Raw genomic sequence first — 18,178 nt, 5'->3', positions numbered from 1 at the left:
CATTTGATACCCCCATTTTATACCCATGTATTGCCATTTTGTCCCTTGTTACTTTCCTTTCCTTTACCATTTGCACCCATACACTTAAACAATGGAGTCTTAATTTATCTTTCATTTTAGTTTATTATTTTCATGAATTATGGCAGTAAATTGTCATGAACATGTTAATTTTATCATCTTTTGCTGTCTTTTGTATTATACTCTGTTTCCATAGATTAGAACTTTGACATTGACTGAAACATAATGACTAAGGGACCCGAGAATAAATAATATTTACTGGAGCCTTATAGCAACACTTCTTTAGCAGACTATGAGTAAAATATAGAACATTGCTTACAATGGAGTTGATGCAAACGTTACGAAAACATGGAAGCATTTCGTACCTGAAAAAGTTTGATACACAGCAACTAAAACTGCAAAGGTTCGAAATGTTGAAGCAGCGAGAGGATCAGCATCTATTTTATCTATAGCCACATGCACCAGGTTCTCAATTATGTGACCATAACCTGGTCATGCAAACATCTAACAATTTACAGCAAAGGCGGCGCAATGGACTTAAGGTTTGCTGTGTTTTTAGTTATTTCTCTGTGTGATGTTAATTCTGTGTGTTTAAAACCATATTATAGCCAACTGAGAATCTGGTAGTCCTCCACTACTGCCCACCAGCTCCCAGATGATTGTGTCATTCTTAGGGGCACATGTGGATTAGAAGCAAGAACAATGTAATGTACGATGCAAAGTTCAGCTTCCAGGTGTAGGTGGATACTTGTTTTATGAAGCCCTTGTTCTGAATTTTTCATTGATGCTTTTGAACAGGCTGGTTTAGAGGAGTCAGCATGACCTATGAAAATGGATGCAAGCTCTGAATTGTCAGAGTGCACAGCAAGAAATGTGTGTGCATCTTTGTTTGGATGTGTACTAGCATACCTGCATTTGCATATGTCAGTGTTTGTACATAAAAGTCAAACAGCGAAGCTTGATTATGCCAGTGAAGTTCAGAGAATTTAGCCTGGTGGGCTACTTATAGACCTCACTGTGCATTTAAGAGATCAAAGTGAGGATGACATATGACGTGGTGTTATTTGATAAGAGCTGTTACATAATTTAAAGTCAGGTAAAATTTAATAATATCTAGCTGAAAACAGATTACTTTAATTGTAATAAGAAAATACTACTATATTTTATGTGGGAGCTGTTGTTTCAAAGCAACATAGTAAACAAACCCAGATGTTTACATATAAAAGACTAAACTCTTCCTGTTTTAGGTTAGAAATACCAAAATGATTTCTATTTGATAAATGACTTAATTAGAAACTAAGAAATTCATAAATTACCATATATTTTGTAAATATTTTGCCTTTAAACTGTATGAATTGGGTCAAATGTTTTGGGTTTCCTTCCACAAGCTTCTCACAGTAGTTTGCTGTAATTGTGTCCCATTCCTCCTGACAGAACTGGTGTAACTGGGTCCGGTTTGAAGACTACTTTGTTCCCACATATCTTTTCATTTCTGCCTACAAATCTTCTGTGACTGCTACTTTGTTGCTACTTCAAAACATTGACTTTGTTGTCATTAAGCCACTTTGTAACTAATTTGGCAGTGTGCTTTGGGTCATTTGATAGACCCGTTTGTGCCCAGGCTGCACGTTTCTTGTTTATGTCTTGAGATGTTGCTTGAGATGGTTTTTCCCCAAATACTATCAATTTTGTGAACTGCACCAGTCCCTTCTGGAGCAAGACGCTCGCCACGGTATGATGCTGCTATCTCAGTACTTCACAGCTGGGATGGTGTTCTTAGGCGTGCACGTTTTCCCCTTTTCTCCTCCAATTATGGGCTATAAGGGGCACACAATATTTTGTTTTATCAGACCACAGGACATGTCTCCTAAAATTGAGTCTTTATCGATTCAAACAATAGATTTTTACCAATTTTAATAATAAACAGAACATGCCTGCATCGCATCATTTCATAACTTGGAGGGATTTGGATTGTATGCCAATCAAGTTGTTATGTCACTAGTTGATATCAGATGCAGTGTCATTCGTCACCAGTCAAGGATGTGGAGACACTGGTACAGTTGTCTTTTTAATGTAAGTTTTTAATTTGTTTGTTTTTATTGTTGTCTGTTGTGTGTTTTGTTTTTGTTTTGTTTTTGTAAATATTGGACTTCGAGTCCATAATAAAGTTTGAATTGAATTGGAATCTACTTGTGGGATTTGATTGAAATCTCTTTTTGGTAAAGTGCCTTGGGATCACATTTGTTATGAATTGGTGCTATATAAAAAAAACTGTTCAGTTTTTTTATATAGCGCCAATTTAATTGGAATGACATGAGTTCTGTTTCCCTGAGATGGTGGTTTTAATGTGAAATGTACGTATCAACCCCAGAACAAAGGCAAAAGACCTTGTAGAGATGCTGGGTGAAGCTGGTTAGACTGTGCCATAATCCACAGTGAAAGGAGTCCTTTACCAACATGGCCACAGCTGCTCAGCAATAAAGAAACCACTACTCTGAAAGCAACATGAAAAGACCGATTACATTTAGCAAATGCACTGGACAAAGACAAAGGCTCACAACATCACAGATTATCTACCATACCTAACAGTGCCAGGAAGCTCAATGTTAGGCTAATCTGATTTTTAAAATGCAGTTTCAGTAACTTTTAGCAAACCCCATATGTTTACATACAGACTTGGTGACCCCAAGATCAGAATCAGAATCAGCTTTATTGCCAAGTTCGTACATACAAAGAAGGAAATAGCCTCCGGTACACTTTGCTCTTTTGTTCTGTTTTTGCATTACAGAATATACAAATTTACAATTTAAAATTTACAATGTACAATATACAATGTACAATGCAATATTCTGTATTACAGAATATACAAATTTACAATTTACAATGTACAATATACACATATCTAATAAAAAAGGTGCATTTGCAAATCTGTATGCTGTTGTTTTGTACTCTATTGAATGTTCATCAGAGAAACAGCCTGGGGGAAGAAACTGTCTCTGTGGCGGCTGGTTTTAGTAAACAGTGCTCTGTAGCGGCGGCCTGAAGGTAAAACTCTAAACAGTTTATGTGCAGGGTGTGTGGGGTCTGCAGAGATTTTAGCAGCTCTTTTCCTGACCCTAGACCTGTATAAGTCCTGGATGGAGGGAAGGTCAGCTCTGATTATTCTCTCTGCATTCCTGATTATTCGTTGCAGTCTGGACCTGTCCTGTTTTGTGGATGAGCCAAACCACACTGAGATGGATGAAGACAGGACAGACTGAATGATGGCAGTGTAGAAGATGACCAACAGCTGTGGAAGGTTGAACTTCTTGAGTTGCCTCAGGAAGTACAGTCTCTGCTGGGCCTTCTTTCGAACAGTGTCTATGTGTGAAGACCATCTCAGGTCCTCAGAGATGGTGGTTCCTAAGAACCTGAAGTGGTCCACGGCCGATACAGTGTTGTTAAGGATGGTGAGGGGGGTGTATGGGGGTGGTGTTCTCCAAAAGTCCACCACCATTTCCACAGTCTTGAGTGGGTTCAGTTCAAGGTAGTTCTGACCGCACCAGTGTATCAGCCGATCCACCTCCTGTCTGTATGCAGACTCATCACCGTCCTGGATCAGTCCAATGACAGTGGTGTCATCTGCAAACTTAAGGAGTTTCATGGACAAGTCCGATGAGGTGCGGTCATTTGTGTACAGAGAGAAGAGGAGTGGAGATAGAACACACTCCTGGGGGGCACCAGTACTTATTGATCTGGATCGGGAGAAGATGCTCCCCAGTCTCACCTGCTGCTGTCGGTCCGTCAGGAAGCTGTTGATCCATTGACAGGTGGAGGCTGGGACGTTGAGCTGTGTGAGTTTCTGGTGGAGGATGTCTGGTATGATAGTGTTGAAGGCCGAGCTGAAGTCTACAAACAGGATCCTGGCGTACGTCCCTGGGTGGTCGAGGTGTTGCAGGATGAAGTGTAGACCTAAGTTGACAGCATCATCTGCCGACCTGTTTGCTCGGTAAGCAAATTGCAGGGGGTCCAGCAGGGGGCCTGTGATGTCTTTCAGGTGCTTCAACACCAGCCGCTCAAAGGATTTCATGACCACAGACGTCAGGGCTACAGGCCTGTAGTCTTTTAATCCTACGATGGTGGGTTTCTTGGGCACCGGGATGATGGTGGATTGTTTGAGGCAGGAGGGGACCTCACATTTCTCCAGTGACTTGTTGAAGATCCTTGTGAAGATCGGAGCGAGTTGATGTGCGCAGGCTTTCAGGCATGATGGGGAGACATTATCAGGTCCTCCAGCTTTCTTTGTTTTCATGCACTGAAAGAGCCTGTTTACCTCTTCCTCGGAGATCTTTAGTGCAGGCAGAGGATCTGATGGTGGGGGGTTGGTTGCTTTATGGGAGGAATGTGTTCCTGAATGGGATGTGGAGGGGATGATTTGAGGTGTGAATGCCTTCTTGTCATGTCTGCAGTAGAAGCCATTCAGACGGTTGGCCAGGAGACGACTCTGTTCAGGATGAGTGGATGAGTAGGCTCTTGTAGGCAGTCAGGTTTCTCACACCAGTCCATACAGCTGAAGCATCACCAGTAGAAAGGCTGTTCTTAAGCTTCTCACTGTAGCTTCTCTTAGCTGCTTTGATCTCTTTTGTTAGTTTGTTGCCACAGTTTAACAAGGAGCTCAGGAGCTGATTTTTTGCTTCCCTTCCTATCCTTCCATCTTTCTTGCTGTTTTAAACTTTTAACATATCGCTCTGGCTGTAAATACGGACAAGTCTTGTCTGCCGATGTGTGAAGATCAACATGTTTTCTCATCCTTCCCATCTCTGAAATGTTTTTGTCCCTAAGTGCATTTGCTAAATGTAATCTGGCTTTTTATATGTGGAGTAATGGCTTCTTTTTCGCAGAGTGGCTGTTCACCCCATGTTAGCAAGGAACTCCGTTTACTGTGGATTATGACACACTCCAACCAATCTTTCAGTCAGCATCTTTCAGTCAGCATCTTTAGCTTTTTTTTCCTTTGGTTGATATATACATTTCACACCAAACCATCTCAGTGAAACAAAGCCTTCTTCCTGATTTGTATGTTGGCTGGACATTTGTTCTGATATGTTCTTGTTTGAACAGGCATTTGGAAATTGCAATCTTAGTATATGCAAATGTCTGATGCTGAAATAATAAGTTCTCCTAAACGTTCTTCCTTTATTCTTCTAAAATAAGAATAGTTTTGTCTGATTAATAAGGTGTATTTTTGAAGGCTTGTTTAAGCCTAACGCCTTGAAAATCTAAAGCTATAAATCTGAGAACTGTTTGACAGATATAAATGTAGACATTGCTCCGAGGTGTTTTAATGGACACCTGATCACTCTTCATTGCAGTTGGTTTGTCCAAATTAGATTTAAAATAGATCCCAGTGAACAAAGATATTTACACAAATTGCATAATTTATACCTAAAAAGATTATTCCTTACAGTCTATAGGCAATATGATCTGTATCTGTAGGTTGCCACAATAATGACAATATGTCTGTTCCATGGAAACCCACTTTATTGGTGTAAATTCAGCTGCCTAATAACATCAGCTAATGGCTTTTCATAGCCTCATCTGAGTCTTAACTAAATGAAGACATCCAGTGGCTAACTGCCAAGCAGCCAGCTTTTAATCAGGCCAGACTGAGCTGAAATCATTTTGAATTTGCATTTCACTTTGCTGCTCGTTTTAACTGTCTGATCATCAGCCGCCGGAGCACTTGTGTCTCATAAACAAAGCGAGAACTCCTTGCGACCCACTTCAGATGAGCAGGCATTGAACAGTGCCAGAATTTGCTGTCGTGTTTGCGTTTTTGATTTTATTTTCACCTAATCACATGCTGGAGGGCAGCCAGTTTTTTATGCTGAGGAGATAAACTGATTGTGTAATATCAGTATGGACTGTCAGTGACTTATAGTTTAATTATGTACATGCTTACAGAGTCAGCATTTTGACTCGAGGAGGCTGCAGTAATCTGTTTTTGAGATGACAATGCCAGTAGCCTCCTGTAATGTGAAACCAGCTCAGAAACTTGATGTGAAAACAAGTGGATGATTAGTTTGCTTCAAAGATTACAAACACCGTCGGGTTGCTTTTAGCTTAATGCTTTAGCCTAACTGAATTACTGCTGTTCCTTATACCCTTAGGTTATTCTTGACTGCTTACAGTTCAGAAGATCTTGTACCTTCTTACTCTTATCTGCAGTGCTTGTAAAAAGTATCCATGACCCTTGAATGAATTTATTTTAATGTTATGGACCAACACAAAATACCAATAATATTATAACTCTGAAGTGGAAATCTGTGTGTTCTTCTTCAGGATAACAACAACAGCTGCTTGCATGATGGACCTCAGGAGGTATCCCCTGGATGAACAGAACTGCACTCTGGAGATAGAGAGCTGTGAGTACATGGGTGGTTTTAGCACCTAAAACTAGAATCATTTAGTTAATGTAATACAGCACCTTGATGACGACTGTGAACCAGCACTGGACAAGATATGAGGAAGGTTGTTTTTGCAGGACAGAAGACATTAGCCGATCTAATATAACTGCCTTATGTTAAGTTTTATTAGAATTTTGCCATTTGTGGCATCAGTTTATCATCTTTCAAGCACATTACCCTTGCTGCTTTCCCCTTCTGGTTGAATAATTTTATTAAGTAGCAGCTGCAGGAGAATGGCCAGTTCTAGAAGTTCAGCTCCTAAATGTGCAGTAAAGATGTTTAACCATTTTGCATTTGATTTAAAGCCACTGAGAACATTCCAAATACCATTTTATTTACACTGTTTTCCACACCTAATGGCAGCTCTTGTAAAGAGGCATAAAAAGCCAAATTTTTTTTTTTTTTGCAGAGTATTTAGATTTGGGAACTGAGATGACAACAGAAGGAGGATGATTTTGTGTCTGGTGAACCATTTCTTTGTTGATTTGATATTTTGGATCCGTGTTGTGCTGAAAGACCCAGTCGTCTGGCAGAGGCTTCTTCACAAAGAGCTCATGATGTCCTGTAATTTATCAAGACTCTCAGATTTAGTTTTTTTTTAAGATCCTCCACCATCTTGTTTGCTGTGTTAAACTTTTAGCCATATTACGCTAACTGTAGATATGGACAAGTTTGGGAGAGTTGCCGATTTCTTGTTTCCTGATGTAAGAGGATCAACACATCTGCTTTATTTTTAGGAAATGTCAAATTCTTTTCTTAAAATGCTATATTTAGAACCTATTAATAGATATACCTAAATTTAAGGTTGTATTTTATTATTAAATTTAGCTACTACATAAAATATAACATCATTTAAGGCTTTTTTATTTATATCTGAGGTGGCAGTTGCTGTATATATGTGGAAATTGGCTTAAATGATTGTATTTGACTAAGAGATCCATAACTGTGAATTACATTCTCCTGAAGAGATCTATAAAGCATCTTAGTTTTCAAAAGGAACGTCTGGTTCTTGGAGGCAACTTCAAACATGTTCTTTTTTCCTGTTCCCAAACGACAGCCCAGTTGGACGATCAGCAACACTGCATATCTTGGTCTCCTGCGATGGTTTTGACAGATGGTTACACCTTGGTGTGTTTGTGTTTCTTCTCCCGCAGATGGCTACACCACAGATGACATCGAGTTCTACTGGAAAGGAGGCGAGTCGGCTGTAACAGGGGTGACGCGCATCGAGCTGCCACAGTTCTCTATTGTTGACTACAAACTGGTTTCCAGAAATGTAGTCTTTTCCACAGGTAATTGCTAGACTGGAATTTATAAAGAGCTATGATATGTTTTGCATGAGATTAAGGCATTTGTACAACTTTTAATGATGTGGTACAAATTAAGCTTGGGTCGGTTTTGCAGCTGATAATTTAATCAATTTCAAAGCTTAATGGGTTGTTATTAAATCCTCAGAGCCCCAGTTGTGTTTGTCAGTGCCTCTAATTGGGTTGAAATGAGGAAAGATCTGCCTTTGAAGTTTCCTTGAAGTAGCTACAGTTGGTGCAAGCATGCTGAAGTGGCACTTAACTGAAACAGACATTAATCACTTAGCAAATGTCTTCTACACCTAGTAGTCAATCACCACATGAGGTCAAGCTTCACTGGGATCAAAAGGTCAGTTATTGCACTGACGAAGCTTGAGAGGCCACTCATGTCAATTAGATGGATTATTTACCCACTAAAGTAATCCTTTGTTATAGTCACAACTAGTTGTTGAAGCCTAACATAAAGCCAAGTTTTGACTTTGATGATCTAGTTGCTGTTTATAGTTGTGTTAGTAAAGTGTTTTTGCTGTCAGAGTTGCCTTAATTTTTTGTGATATATATCCAAAAGTGGTGTCAGAAACATTCATCAGAGAGAGTGGTCCGTATTGACATGAATGCATCACACAGTTGCTGCATACTTTTCGGCTGGACCTCCATGATGCGTTGAGGCTTTAGGGTTAAGTGGTGATCAGTTAGTACCAAGGGGCCAACAGTGTTCCGAGAAAATATGACACTATGGGCGCGGCGATGGTGGTGTGGGGGTTAACCGCACGACCCATGTACGGTCTTAGTCCTCTACACAGGCTGTCGCAGTCCCAGCCCGTTAATGCTTACTGAATGTCTTCCTCCCCTGTTTCCACCCTATTTCCTATCTACTCATTTTCAAAAAATTTGAAAAATAAAGGCCAATAGTGCCTAAAAATAAATAAAAAATAGAAAATATGACCCAGTCACCACCAGCCTAAGCTGTTAAAAAAAGCAGGATGGTTCCCTGCTTTCATGTTGTGTATGTCATACATACCTTAGTTGTAACCAGTGATTACTTGAGCTACTCTTACCTTTCTATCATCTGGGATATGACATTTTCCTTTGCATTCCAACATCAAAAGGCGTTTCTATCCACACTTCTGCAGCTCGCTGGATATTTTTTCTTTGTTGGGCCATCCTCCATAGGTTTCTGTATATTTCTCAAAATAACCATTTATTTAGGACAAATCCTAAAATTATTAGTTAAATTCAAATGAAAAAAAAAATCATTCACACCTGGTCATCAACGTAACCACATCTCAACAGAGTGATAAGTTCTGTCTCTGACTCGGGTGGGCAATGCTTCTTGCTGGATTCTAAGGTTCTCAATCTCTCTGAACACAGAGCCCTGGAGGTTTTCCGGAGAGGAGACGTAACAAGGACCTAATCAGTCATTCAAAGGTGGACTTCTGGAAATGTGCAGTCTACGTCTTGTTACACACTTTTCAACCACAGTTTTGAGAATAAATAGAGACGAAAAATATCAACAATATAAATATAAAATACTATCTCATGAGTGGGGTTGTTTTCACCTCCAATGTTTAACACATTAATTAATATCAAAAGTTTGCAAATCAGAAATTATATTCAGAGCTTTCTGAATTTCTAAATTAACAAAATAAGATCATCCACATTAAAGATAAAACCTTTGGGCTTTACACTTCGAGGTAATAAGAACATTCATATTTTAAAGGTTTTTGTACGCCACTTGCAAGGAATAAGAGGTGGTTGTGAGCAAATGTGCTTGTCCAGGAGACTTTTAATGGCCCTGTTGAAAAACAGTTGTTGGAAGTGAAAGGTAAACTCTGACATGTTTTTTACATTACAGTCGATGTTTATTTCTAAGAACAAAAGGTAGCGTCACACATCTACCTGTAACTGCAAATAAGGTTCTCCAGATTTCTGAGCAGAAACCATTGCACAGAAATTTTAACATTTCATCCTTCTCGTACCTTTAGGGAAAAAGTAAAAAGAAAACTACTTGTATGTTATGCTCAATTGTTGATCATTGGATCGGAAGTTATGAAATTATTCATTAAATCTGGCATATACACAGTTTCCCAAAAGCATATTAAAGATAAGGCAGTTGGATAATTTTCCACGCTAATATTAAGATTTACAACTTCCAAAGTGAAAATTAGGCTTGGAAGAATTTTTTTATTGCAGCCTCATTTGATTGTGTGTTTTTTTTGGGGGGGGGGTTTATAAAAATGTTTGTAGAAACAAAATTCATATAAATACATACCAGCAACCAAAAAGCAGTCATTACTTGGGAGGTTCTCTGTTCTGATTGGTAAACAGGGAATGAAGACCCTCCCATCAGTAAATATGTCATATAAACTTTATTAGTTGCTCAGAATTATCTCTGTTCTCATAGGTAAACACTACTAATAAAGGTTTTCTGCAGGAAAATTAAATAAAGCTGGAATAAAACATAGACCACACGAGTAAAGCACATGAAACATGAAGCTTACATGTTTTCCAAAAGCTTCTAATAAAATGTTCACCCTGCAAGGAAAACAACAACAGGTTATTCATAGTGCTTGTAAATGTTTTGACATTGTTGCTGTCATTAGCTGCTGTTACAAAAAAAAAAAAAAAACACCATGTGGTATTTATAGGATCACAACAGTGATTTTCTTCCCATCGCTTCATCTCTTGGGGCCAGTAATTAGAAGAGAAGGCGACCCATAATGGACAATTTGCCAGATTCCTACATGTGAAAAACAGTCACCATCTCCGTTTTTCTTATGTTGTAATTAACGCCTCAGTGTAATTTGACAATATTTTGAGTGAGTCTATTGATATATGCGCTGAACTTTCATTTTTTATAGCGTGCAGCACAAGTCCTAAATAACTTGGATTTTTATGTGAACATTTACTGGGATAGAGTTTTTTTTCTAACACCGTTCAGCATAGGCAGCAGTTGCACAGAGAAGTAATTTCTCCAGAGCTGTGGTGGGAACATAAAAGCTGTCTGACATTTAGAAATTTGTTTCAGCAGAATTTATGGTAAAAAGAAGAGTCATGCCAGCCCTGAGAAGATTTGGAAAACTAAATCAGTCTTTTGTGAGCTTTTTGGTTATTTTTAACTCTTTCATCTATTTGTCGATCAAGGTTGTTCAGATTTTCTCTTGCCAGTATGCTTGCCTTCCTCTGTATGTTTACCAGCATTCCAAGCTGTTTACAGAACGGGGCGCCTCTGTCTGTCTTTGGAGAATCACACGTGAATGTGTCAAGCCGGGTGAGCAGGAGTTCGCTTGTTTGCAGAAGCAGCTTGTCCCCCTGCGGGTGGAGACCATTGAAGTTTAGTGTCCAGTGGTCTACTGCGCTTGCTTCTTGAAGCACATCAAAGGCTTGCTGCCTTGCTGGCTAATGATCAGATTTCCTCCATTACATGTGCTACAACCCAGCCTTTAGTTCCCTTTTCCTTTCTCTCACTCTCTAACTCAGCCTGTCACTTTCCGTTTTACCTTCCTTCCTTCCCTCTTTGTAGCTTTCTTCAGTGCAACTTTTCCTCCAACTTGAAAAAGGTGGGCTCAGATTCCAATTATCCAGCTCTCTGACAAGAGAAATAACAAACTAGAATTCAGAGCATCTCATATTTATGTGCAATGAGGCACGCATCAATTATTCTGCAGACGCAGACGCTGACTTCTATGTCCATACATGTGGCCTGTGCGTTCACATCCAAATGCATGTTTGAACAGCCACTGTATCTGCTTGGTGACATTTAACTGCATGTTTAAGCTTCATGTGTCACAGAAATATTCATATTTAGAATTGTAATCTTTTTTTCTGTTTAGACAGCTATTGTTTGAAGAGCTTTAAATATTTAATGTCATCCATTTTTGATAATTTTTGCATATTTTGAAACTGCAGGCGGAGAATATTCCTTTAAATGTTTTAGTTTTATCACACATAAAATACTCCAATAATACTTGGAAATCAAAGGGGTGCTTGAAATTCATAAACACAAAAGATATCACTAAATTCAGCAATGTTGTTTTTCTCCTTAATTTATGTGATTATGGCTAATAGCTAATAAAAACAATTATGAATATTTAAATATTACAGAAGCCTTAATACAGAGATTTTTATGTTATGGCAAAGCACAAATGGCCATTGCTAAAACACCTAGCTGTGTGCTTGCATATTATGGTGAAGTTGAGTGAAAGGGAAAAGCGTGGTAGAAAAAAGCTGTACAAGCAGCAGAGGCAACCGCAGCCCTGTGACAATTGTGAAGAGAAGGTCATTAAACAGTTCAAAATTCAAATTCAAAAATACGTTATTAATCCCAAAGGGAAATTAAATGTTGTTGTAGCTCATTATGAAGGTTTCTTCAAAGAGCCGTTGTAGATGCTGATGGCTGTGGGCAGGAAGGATCTCCTGGGGGACCCCGTCTTACAGCACATCTGAAGAAGCCTCTGACTGAAGACACTCTGTTGTTGTAGGACAGTCTTATGAAGAGGATGCTCAGGGTTCTCCATAATGTTCTTCATTTTATGAAGAATCCTTCTTTCCACAATGATCTCCAGAGGTTGCAGAGGAGTCCCCAGAACAGAGCCAGAATTCTTCATCAGCTTGTTGAGCTTCTTTAAGTCCCTGGCTCTGATGCTGCTTCCCCAGCAGATGATGGTAGAAGAGATCACACTCTCCACAACAGACTTATAGAAATATGCAGCATCTTGCTGCAAACACCAAAGGACCTAAGCTTCCTCAAGAAGTACAGTCAGCTCTGTTCCTTCTTGTAGACGGCTTCACTGTTGCATCTCCACTCCAGTCTGTTTTCCAGGTGAACACCGAGATATTTATACTCCTCTACCACCTCCACCTCTTCTCCCATGATGGAAATAGTGTTTGACTTATTCCTGTTTCTCTTAAAATCTAAAATCATCTCCTTTGTTTTAGTCACGTTCAAGATGAGATGATTATTTCCAAACCATGCCACAAAGCGGTCCACCACCTTCCTGTACTCAGCTTCTTGTCCATCTCTGATCCACCCCACAACTGCAGAATCATCTGAGTATTTCTGCAGATGACAGGAGTCTGTCTTGTACTGGAAGTGTGAGGTGTACAGAGTGAAAAGGAATGGTGAGAGTATGGTGAGAGTACCGTCCCCTGTGGTGCTCCTGTGCTGCTGACTACCTGGTTAGACTCACAACCCTTCAATCTCACAAACTGTGATCTGTTTGTCAGCTAGTCTTTGATCCAGGAGATTGTTGAGGAGATTGTCTCTCTAGGACCTTCATGATGTGGGATCTCAGGGCAACAGGTCTATAGTCTGATGGGTGAGTTTTCGTTGGTACTGGAACAAGACAGGAGGTCTTCCACAACACCGGAACCTTCTTCTGGGCCAGGCTAAGGTTGAAGAAGTGCTGCAGAATCCCACAGAGCTGCTCTGCACAGCCCTTCAGGACTCTAGGGATGACATGATCTGGACCTGCAGCCTTATTCCGATTCAGTCTCTCCAGTTGCATATTCACCTGACTTCTTGAGACACACAGGTGGAAGGGGTGGCAAAGGAAGCATCAGCATCTTCTGATATGGTTGAAGGCAAACATGTAGAAGAAGAAGGGTCTAGGGCTGAGGTGGAAGATAAAACATTTGAGGTGTTACTGGACAGCTGTGGGTCAAGGGAGGGTGGGATGTCTGTTTGGCTGTGAGCAGGAGAGAAGGATGCTGAGCTTGTTTCTGAACTGAACCTATTAAAGAATGTGTTCAGTTCATTGGCTCTTTCCAGACCTCCATCGGTCTGATCATCCTTCTGCTTGAAGCCTGTGATCTTCTTCATCACTGACCACACATCTCTGATATTGTTTTGCTGGAGCTTGCTCTCCAGCTTCTTCTTGTACACCTCCTTGCTGTCTCTTATCTTGACTTTAAGTTGCTTCTGTATACTCCTCAATAATTATCTGTCTCCCTCTCTGAAGGCTCTTTTTTTCTTGTTAAGCAGGTCCTTCAGGTCACTGGTGATCCAGGGTTTGTTATTGGGGAAGCATCTCACAGTTCTGGTGGGGATGATGTTATCCACACAGATGTTTATATAGTCGGTTACACACTCAGTCATGGCATTGATGTCCTCTCCATGTGGCTGTCACAGTGCATCCCAGTCTGTAGCCTCAAAGCAACCTTGCAGAGCTTCTTCAGCTTCATGTGACCATTTTCTCACAGTCCTCTTTATTACAGGTTGTCTCTGAACAAGGGGCTTATATTTCGAGCAGAGAAAAACAAGATTGTGATCTGATTGGCCTAGAGGAGGTCTTGCTGTAGAGATGTATGAGTCCTTGACATTTGCATAAAACAAATCCAACGTTTTGTTTTCTCTGGTAGAGCAGCTGACAGACTGTTGAAATGTTGGAAGTGTAGCAGAGAGTGAAGCGTGGTTAAAATCACCAGAAATTGCCACAAAAGCATTGGGGTTTTGTGTCTGTAGCTTAGCAACAACTGAGCTGATGGCATCACATGCAGTGTCTGCAACAGCAGAAGGTGGAACGTAAACTGTTGCCAAAATAACACTGGTGAACTCTCTGGGTAAATTATATGGACAAAAACTTACTGCCAACAGTTCAATATCTGGACTGCAGAGACGACACTTCACAGTAACATGTCCTGGATGACACCATGTGTTGTTCCCAAGTACTGCCAGTCCACCTCCTTTACATTTGCTGCTCCTCTTTAAATCTCTGTCTGCTCCTATGGTCAGAAAGCCAGGCAGAGAGACGCTGGGGTCTGGGATATGATCCTGCAGCCATGTCTCAGTAAAACACATAATACTGCATACCCGGTACTCTGGCCGGGTCCTTTGTAGGGCTTGGAGTTCATCCAACTTGTTTCCCAACGATCTCACATTGCCCATCATAATCGACAGAAGAGATTGTTTGAACTTCTTCCTTCTCTCTCTTCTCTTAGCTCCTGCTCTGCATCCACTGCGTCTCCTTTTCAACTCATCAGGGATTTGGGGTTGTAATTGAAGTATTATTTGAGCTTTTGAGATATTAATCAGCTGCTCCCGGTTGTAAGAAACAACCCCGTTGCCATGGCAATGCATCATAACAAATGTCCAAAAGTAGAAAGGTATCCTCCAAGCTGCACAGCATCCAACACCGGAGAGTCCAAACAAAAAATCAACTGTATCCATCACAAGAGGAAGAGGTCCAAAATGGAATAAATCAGAATCAAATGTAACATAACTACTACAACCTGCTGCCACCTTGAGCGGCGCAATTCTAGAATTTTAGTTTAGGGGAGACGATCTGTCAGGTTAGCAGTCTTCCCCCAATGATTGTGTTGCCAACTGATCCAGACTGAGAGACAGCTTAAAGGGGCTGAGGAAACTTTTGCAGGAGTTAATTAGCTGATTAGGTTGTGGCACCAATATTTCCACAATATTCTAATTTTCTGAGACACTGAATTTAGGGTTTTCATCTTCTGTAAGCCATAAAAATCAGACATAAAGGCTTGAAATATTTCCCTTTATGTGTAAAGGTAGTTATGCATATAATGGTTTCCAGTGTCGGGGTTTACCCAAAGTAAGGTTTTTAAAAACCTCAAAGATTTCTCAAATTATTATTGCAGTTCCATGTCCTTTTAGTTATTATAATGTGTATTATGTAATATTGTGGATGATGACTTGAGCCGAAATTTTAGAGGTACCTGCGATGTGGTTCTCAAACTATCTTAGTGTAAAAAATACAATGGCAGTTTTTTTTATGTACATTACATCATAGTAGAAAAAGCTTTCCATTGTATCTGGGCACACTTATGATAAATGAAAATAAATATGCTTTCTAAAGTTTTTATTAGTAGTAAACGTCCAGCCCGTTAATAAAAGTCTTTCTTTCTGGTTTTTATAAACTAGCTGTTAGTAATGTCATTACATAAATTTTTTTTCATTTAGCACTAGAATCTAAAGTTATAACATTATTGACATTTCGTCAGAGTTCTTCATTTTTGTTTTTGTTTTTTAGCTAACTGTGCTTATAAGCTTATCATAGCATTTTATCTTGATTGTGAACTAGCTTAGTGTTTACCTTGTAATGTTTTTTTTTAACCTATATCACCCCACCTACACACGCACTATTTCTTTATTGGTCATTCCTGACCAGCACTTAGCTATTTATCTGGAAATTCTAACATTAGTTGCACATTTAATTTAGAAATACTTTATTAATTCTAAACGGAAATTAAATGTTGTAGTTACTCATGGTATCTGAATTTTTACAAAGAGTCTGTGGATGCTGATGGTTGTGGGCAGGGAGGATTTCCTATAGCGGTTTCTATTACAGCGGATCTGAAGAAGATCCTTCCTGCCCACAGCCATCAGCATCTATTAACAACTATCTACAACAGGTTAGCCAATTTTATTACACCTTATCATGTTACTTTTATTTTATGGCTGAATAAACCACACATCTTAATGCAATATTAAATCTGTTAGTGAATACAATAATGCATTTTATGGTTTGTAACTTGACTGCCAGACCTCTGCCATCTCAGTGAAAAAAGACCTTTCATTCTGCGGCGCTCCTATCCATCGAGCCATCCTCACAGACTCTTTTCTGGTGCATCACCATCATCTGCTCAACTTTGCTTTTTTCCCTCCTCTTCATCCCTCTCTTTCTCGCACATGGTGTTCCTCCCACTCACGGATGTTGTTTGGTGTAGCCGTTACAGCCAGAACTGTTCTACACCTACATGCCAGTGTACCTCAGCCTCCTCTTTTCTTAAGCCACTTCGGCTTCTTTTACAGTCAGATTTAGTCCAGAAGAGCTGAATCACTTGTAGGGTAAAACAAGCTTCTTTTTTGTGACTGTCCTTTTTTTTCACACTATAATATATGTAAATGATGTGTTTAGTTCTTTTAAAGCTGTCAGTACTGTTATTTAAGAACTAAAAATAAGAGTCCAAAGGAAAAAAATATTGTTTGAGTATTTATAGTTTATGAGTTGTTCTTCCTGTCAGTCAGATTTCTGGATTTTTACTGAAATAAACATAGAACCTTTTGAAGCTGGAGGGCAATAGCACACAGTGAACAGAATTAAATAGTTATTAAAATGTTATTGCCTATACAAATTGTCAGACCGAGAACATCAACATCCCCTCTGATAAAATCTTTGTGAACTTTAAGAAGTGTATAGTCACGTTCAGGTATGAAATTCTGCCAGTATAAAAACTGGTTTCTTTGTATTAGATACTGTTACTGTGTTACTGCTGAAATAATATCATACACTCCTATAATATTTTCAATGTAGTTGTGGTGGTGAATTATTTATCTTAATGCATTTGAAGCATCAAAGGAGAGTGAGTGAACATACTGTAGGTGATGCCATTACAAAGACAGTCTACTCCTCTTTGTCCCAGCCATCTCATACAAAAGGTTTCTAACCCATAAAACCCCATGACAAAACATTTTATAGGTTTGGATATCAGGGCAGACATTTAGCCCGTAGATGTTGTTAATCAGAGTAAGAGAATAATGCTGTCCCCTTTGAGTTACCGTAGGTTTTACAAATGACATAATGACATTACAAATGGTGTGTATGTCTTCTCGGTAATGTTCCTTGACAATGCATGCCAGTGAAAGGGGTTATCTGTTTTATTTAATGCTATTATTGAGCAAGCAATTACAGCAAGTGACCCAAAGACCACAGCCCCGGCAGAGGTGCCCATATTCTCCTGTTAATGACTGCGCTTGATCAGGGAAGTTTGGGAACCCTGTGTTATTAATCATTCATAACAACCTGTTCGTGTTATCAATGGCTTTAAAATGATGACCAAAGACATAAGACTTGATTTAGGCCTATGAGAGATGTGGTACCCGACTTTGACTTGGGCCCAAAGATGTACCTTTACTTGGGACACATTAGACTTAAATTGGACTTGGGCCTAAATATGTGCAGCACATAGGTCACCCATGTGTTGTTGTTTTTAAAGGGCTATATAAATAAACATGGTATGGTATGGTATGGTATGGTATGGTTTGGTTTGGTTTGGTAAGATGTGTCTTGACTTAGGTCTGTTCCTCAAAGACATGAGACTAGATTGGGACTTGCAACCAAAGACACGAGATCTGACTTGTGCCTGTCTTTAAAAGATATCATACATGACTTAGATACATCCCTCAAAGACTTGAGACTTAACTTGGGTCTGCTGGTGAAACATTTGAGACTTGAGTTGGACTTGGGGCCAAAGACATAAGCTTTCATCCAGTGGATATAACACAATTCAAACTGATTTGCTTTGTCAGAAACTCCAGAAGACTTGGGTTGAGTCCTCAACAATTTACTGGATCAAAGACTACTTGACAAACAGACCACAGTTTTTGAGACTGAAGGATTGTGTGTCTAACCAGGTAGTCAGCAGCACAGGAGCACCACA

At 39.6% G+C, this 18,178-nt stretch overlaps 1 protein-coding gene across 4 annotated transcripts in view; it reads left to right on the top strand.

Annotated features, from left to right (window-relative positions):
* LOC124861343 (gamma-aminobutyric acid receptor subunit beta-3-like) overlaps positions 1-18,178 on the top strand; it is a 95,380-nt gene that overhangs the window by 56,633 nt on the left and 20,569 nt on the right. For all 4 annotated transcript variants that reach the window (XM_047354969.1, XM_047354970.1, XM_047354971.1 and 1 more), the window contains 2 exons: positions 6,340-6,422; positions 7,619-7,756. In XM_047354969.1, coding sequence (XP_047210925.1) covers positions 6,340-6,422; positions 7,619-7,756 — 221 coding nt within the window. The remainder of the gene's footprint in view (positions 1-6,339; positions 6,423-7,618; positions 7,757-18,178) is intronic.

The sequence above is a fragment of the Girardinichthys multiradiatus genome, chromosome 24 (assembly GCF_021462225.1).
Source record: "Girardinichthys multiradiatus isolate DD_20200921_A chromosome 24, DD_fGirMul_XY1, whole genome shotgun sequence".
NCBI lineage: Eukaryota > Metazoa > Chordata > Actinopteri > Cyprinodontiformes > Goodeidae > Girardinichthys > Girardinichthys multiradiatus.
Note: the sequence above shows the minus strand (reverse complement) of the source record. Positions and strands in the feature narration are given on the sequence as shown.